A 6,000-nucleotide genomic window follows, 5' to 3' on the forward strand; every position below is an offset into this window, starting at 1 on the left:
CTTACCCTCACCTCATTCCCCTTTCTCCATTTGTTTTATAGGCGGTCTTCACAGATCTTGAGATCCTAGCAGCCATTTTCGCTGCCGCCATCCATGACGTTGACCACCCTGGAGTATCAAACCAGTTCCTCATCAACACCAGTAAGTTCAAACCTTGTACCTCTGTGCACCAAAAGTGTGCAACCTTCAAAGTGTTTTTCACCAAGAGGGCACAACTATGCAAATGCAATGTAAATGCATTGATCCATTTTGGCCGAGGTTACAACCATAGGACCCCACATTGATCCGTCTTTTGATTCTACCACTGCTCTTAGTGAGGGAGATCATGATGACAATGACTCTGAGCTAATGAGTGAATGCCTCTGCAGACTCGGAGCTGGCCCTCATGTACAACGACGAGTCGGTGCTGGAGAACCACCACCTGGCAGTGGGCTTCAAGCTGCTGCAGGAGGACAACTGCGACATCTTCCAGAACCTCAGCAAGAAACAGCGCCAGTCGTTACGCAAGATGGTCATTGACCTGGTGAGCCTTCGCACACTTCTTCACACCTTTCTCTTGCTCTGACGCGTCTTGCTGTCACACCATTTGAATGCATGGAGGTTGGATTATGCGGTTGTGCTTAATTTCGTATATCGTCTATTTGCTCCAATCCAGGTGCTGGCCACTGATATGTCCAAGCACATGAGCCTGCTGGCCGATCTGAAGACCATGGTGGAGACCAAGAAGGTGACCAGCTCTGGAGTGCTGTTGCTGGACAATTACACGGACAGAATACAGGTAGGCGCCTACAGTGTGTGTGTTTCTGAGTGTTGTTGTGTGTATTTGGCGTTAATGGTTGAAGTGTCTTTTTCTTTGGGCTGCAAGTACCCAATTCGTTTCACCCTTTGGGTTTGTATCACTGCTGTGTTTGTGATCATTTGTGTCTTCTTGTGTGGGAATTTGAGGCTGTATAGATCTTAGCCCACGCCATCCTCATTTCACCGTCTAATTATAGCCCTAATCATTAGCCCTGGTGTCGGTGGAGATAGCTCACCAAACGCTCATTAACTGTCCTCCTACACAACGGACCACCGTCCCCCCCACTGTCCCTCCCTTCCCACTCTTCCTCCCTCCGTTCCACTTTTCATTCATCCATGTTTATTCTCTTGCGCTTTGCGCTTTCGATGGACAGCAGCAATAACAGCACATCATACAATCACCAGGTGCTTGATTCATCCATTCAGTGGATAACATATATGGGCTCTGTTTGTGTTCCGCAGGTGCTTCGTAACATGGTGCACTGCGCGGACCTGAGCAACCCCACCAAGTCCCTGGAGCTGTACCGCCAGTGGACGGACCGCATTATGGAGGAGTTCTTCCACCAGGGGGACCGGGAGAGGGAGCGCGGCATGGAGATCAGCCCCATGTGCGACAAGCACACCGCCTCTGTTGAGAAGAGCCAGGTGAGGAGAAGAGGCAGCCCCTTCTCGCAAAGACACACACGTTCTAAACCGCGTCTGGAATGAGTCGTACAACATGTCGTTTCTAAGATTACAGACATAAATAGCTGACTAACCAAAGACACACACTGATGAAATTGAAACCATCGTCGGACAGGATAAATCACACAAAAGCAAATGATAGATTCCATGACTAACTGATAAACCCCGCCTCCCAGGTTGGCTTCATCGACTACATCGTCCACCCGCTGTGGGAGACCTGGGCCGACCTGGTGCACCCCGACGCCCAGGACATCTTGGACACGCTGGAGGACAACCGCAACTGGTACCAGAGCATGATCCCCCAGAGCCCCTCCCCGCCCTTCTACGACCAACTGACAGAAGGGCCCGGCGGGGGGGGCGGGGGCGGTGGCGGCGGCGGCGGCGGTGGCGGCGGTGGTGGCGGCGGGGGGGAGAAGTTCCAGTTTGAGCTCACCTTGGAGGAGGAGGAGGATGGCGACGGTGCGGACCGGAACGGGGAAGGGGGCGAGGAGGAAGAGGAGTTGGAGGAGGAAGAAGAGGAGGAGGATATTTTAGGGGGGTCCACACGGCCTCCTCCCATGGACTGCCCCAACGGGCCAGAGAACGAGGAGGAGGTCACCGCGGCGATAGAGATCGTCACGCAGGAGCCGTCGCCGACAGACACATAGTGGGGGCGGGGTGTAACGGTTTCAGCTCATGTTGGAGGTTGAAAAGGTTTTGAATTAATAGTTTTTGAAGGAAAATAAAAAGGGGACATCCTCTTGCAGCTGTGCTTTGTACCGAGCCCACTGAATGAAGCAGAGGCTCAGTTTTTGGTCCCGCATCGAGTAGGGCGTCTTGCACTTGGGCGTACGGAGCCAGAGACGAGGGAGAGAGAGAGGGATGGAGAGACAGAGATATATAGAGAGCGAGCGAGGGGCGGTTTAATGGGAAGCGGCTACAGAGTTCTCAGGAAAATAAATGCTGCGAACAATTTCCGAACATTCGGACAGTTAAATGCAAAGGAGGAAGGAACTGACGTTACTTGTGGCCAGTTTTTGCAGACGGTTGCTTTAAATGTTCAGGACTTGCATTAAATGGACACTGACACTACTGAGAGATTTTGTACCTTAAGACTTTTTCTTTTTTTTACAGACACAATGTGTTTTAGAAGTAGCATAGAGTTACGATCTACTGAGGGGGCACATTTGGATAGAGAAAGTGTTTACTTTTTTCCTGTACCATTTGTCAGAGGACTTTTGTGTGCCTTTTTTACTATTGTCTTTATAATAGTTTTTTTTATTTATTGAACACTCTAGTATGTCTGTGAAATATATCTGAAAGAGCAAATTCTTTTTTGTGTCTCAGAAAAGGAGTGCAGTCTTCCATGTATTGGGCAATAGATAAATCCAAAACAAACTTTGACAAACGATTCTTGGACAAACTCATCCAAATAGGAAAATCTAAAACCATAACAATCACCAATTTCCATCCAATCATTCACCATGACCTATCAACACACGCATACACACACAAACAGACACACACACACACATCCACATATATACACCTACACACGTATATGTGTGTGTATGTATACATGTGTGTGTTAGATTCATAATGAATGTTAATAGGTCATATTCAATATTCACATCCATGATGATTTCTAAATGAAAACTGTCAAATTAAAAGAATGTTTGTCACTCGAAATGACACCACCTGTCATTTTTGTTTTTGATTTCTCATCCTCTATGAACTCCTAGTCATTTGTTATTCCCCAGCAAAAGTCTTTCAGACGTCCTTATTCGCCATTCATTTTGGTCCGTTAACTTCAGATCCACCCAGCTCTACGCAGCGCACCGGCAGAACTGGACCTCAGCACTCTGCCGGTGCAGTGAGCAGAAATAGCAGTTGATCATATAATGGCCTTTGTGAGTCTATTGTGAGTCTATTCTTAGCCCTCCCAAAGGCACGCCGTGGTCTTAATAATCCTGTTAGTGTGCATTGGGCTCCGGCCCCATGCCGTTGTGGTGTAGGGAGCAATCAGGGTCCGAGCACATGATGAAGGTGTTCCTACAGCTGCTCGGCGCTCGCCTGAGGGCTAGTCTCACGCCTTCATCTGTGCCATTATTCACCGCTGTTTATAAACCCTCTCAGACTCGGGGGACGTGACCCCAAAACAATCAGGCCAGCTATTTATTTCTCAAAAAAATAAATTCCCAGCCCCTAATGTGCTGCTTCTGCTCATTGACGTCAATGGACTATTGTTTTTTTTCTTTCTCGTGCAATTCTAGGACGTGGGGGTTGAAGGGTTTTTTTGGGCACAGAGGGAATTGCTAGATCGGGTCATCAGATTTTGAGTGGAGAAGGAAAGGAAATATTACAGGCTAGATTTTAAAACCAAAATGAAAGTCCTTACATTTACCCCTAGATTTGATTCGTTCTGGCCCAGTGGTTGCTATGACTACTGCCTCTGCCATTGGCCTCAATGACTGGTTTTCATGGACGGGTCTTTTTGCATCTGAACTCCACCATCACTTCATTCACCTTTTGTCCAACCACATCCCAGCATGCAACATGTGTGAACAATTGTGAGTGGCATCTCTTTCTTTGTACCTGTAATTGTGTATGCACGGATGTTGGAGGTGTGTGTGTGTGTGTGTGTGTGTGTGTGTGTGTGTGTGTGTGTGTGTGTGTGTGTGTGTGTGTGTGTGTGTGTGTGTGTGTGTGTGTGTGTGTGTGTGTGTGTGTGTGTGTGTGTGTGTGAAAGAGAGAGAGCACTCTATTCGTCTATGTCATCAGGCCTTACCCTATCATGCAACTCGTTTGTCTCTACTGTTTGTCGCTAGGAGCTCAAGTTGGTCTTTCTTGCTGTTTATAACAGTGTGTATTTATTCTACACTTAAAAGCTTGTACATAAGAAATACTGGTTCAGTGTAAAATCTATTTTAATTTATATGCACTTGCATTACCTGGAAGTGGTGGTGTCTAATGTGTAGAAGACTCTGGATCGGAGTCCTTTTATATTCTGTACTACATATTGTTTTTGATATATAAATATTTATATATAAGTATATATATATTCGCACAATGTTTTTAGTGCCCAGCAGTGCAGCAGCTAAAGAGACACTGTTGCTGTCACATGATAACCTTGTAACCATTTACATTTTTTTTTTAAACTTAAGTTTCAAGTTAATATGATTCTTCAATGCGGACAATGTAAATGCAGATTCTGTCAATTTTCCAAAACAAAGAAAATTTCAATTTCAATCGAATTAGATGCATCATTACCCCTTCAGTTGTTTTTGTTAACAAAATAATAACGCTGTTCCTTTCTTTGCTTAGTACTAGGTTTTCATTTGACAGCAAAACTTAGGTCACCCAAATGCTCCATAGAGGACATGTTATACTGCTTGGGCTTGGAAATAGGATCCTGAAAAAGCTAGGCAAGAGGAAAGAATCTCAGTCCATGCTTGGTATCAAAATACATGAATAGTTTTTTCTCTTTGCGGCTTGTCACAACCTAAGCTTGTCCATCCAGCATTTTGAATGCAGATTGCTGATATAGGAGGCTCAGATATGGTTCGACTGTCAAACACAAAACAATTGTCTTCTTTTACACATTACGCACTTGATGTAAAAGTAGATACCACAAGGGGAGGTTGGTAGCATGCTACAATTCACCCCTGTGCACCAACGTGAACCGGTTCGAATTATCGAGACGTGATTATGTAATTGATTTTTGCTAATGTGTGAACTCTTTCTGACCAAACTTGTTAGCAGTTTTGAAATTCAAATTCTGTCAGTATTACCATTGTTAATATATGTTCAAGCTTTCTTTGGTCCAAGTCGTGTCCAAAATGGTTAACCAGATTTAGCACTATCTGCATGTGAGATGGGATTATTATTTTTTTTTATCAATATTATGTTGAAGTCTGTCGTTTGTTGCCGGCAGATAATTAAATGTTTCACACAATGTATGGTATTATATTGTATATTGTGTTTAAAATGAAATCTAAAATACTTTTTCTATGAAGTGATTAAAAACAAAGCATGGATATAATAACCTTTGTTGCCTATGTTTCTCTACGTCAAAATGTTTTTCTCATTCCAAATCACGAAGTTAAAAAATAACATTCTCATTATTCAGTGAAGTATTTCTTAATGGGACTTTCATCTTATTATTTATAGAAAGAAAGCGTGGGAATGAGTGGGAAGTGTGGATCACACAAAAGCTACCTTCCTAATTGCCCAACAATTCTAAACAATGTTAAAATACTTCATAAAAAATTGAAAATCTTTGCCCCAGTAAGGCTGCTTCATATTGACGAGAAAAGACAATTCCTCTGTCATTTGCAGTATACTGATCACTATAGATGCAGTCTTTATAGCCAGGTGTGACATCAGGACACATGGCAAACCTTCAGGATATATGGCCATGCTGATGAGTCTGAAGATGTGTGAATCCACATGCATGCCTTTCACTTCCTATCCCTTTGATGTTGTTGTCATGGCTGCATCTTTTCCCGATATTGTTGCAATGATAAGGACAGGTCACCA

General features: G+C 44.3%; 1 protein-coding gene across 6 annotated transcripts in view; it reads left to right on the plus strand.

Annotated features, from left to right (window-relative positions):
* Window positions 1-6,000, plus strand: part of pde4ba (phosphodiesterase 4B, cAMP-specific a) — a 130,722-nt gene extending 124,722 nt beyond the window's left edge. For 2 of the 6 annotated variants that reach the window (XM_056604010.1, XM_056604009.1), the window contains exons 10-14: window positions 42-141; window positions 369-523; window positions 656-778; window positions 1,261-1,443; window positions 1,659-5,998. In XM_056604010.1, the coding sequence (XP_056459985.1) occupies window positions 42-141; window positions 369-523; window positions 656-778; window positions 1,261-1,443; window positions 1,659-2,129 (1,032 nt within the window). In that variant the 3' untranslated portion in view covers window positions 2,130-5,998. Of the gene's footprint in view, window positions 1-41; window positions 142-368; window positions 524-655; window positions 779-1,260; window positions 1,444-1,658 lie in introns of all 6 variants that reach the window. The other 4 variants (XM_056604011.1, XM_056604012.1, XM_056604007.1 and 1 more) reach the window with 3 other exon arrangements.

This window comes from Gadus chalcogrammus, chromosome 12, assembly GCF_026213295.1.
Source record: "Gadus chalcogrammus isolate NIFS_2021 chromosome 12, NIFS_Gcha_1.0, whole genome shotgun sequence".
Taxonomy (NCBI): domain Eukaryota; kingdom Metazoa; phylum Chordata; class Actinopteri; order Gadiformes; family Gadidae; genus Gadus; species Gadus chalcogrammus.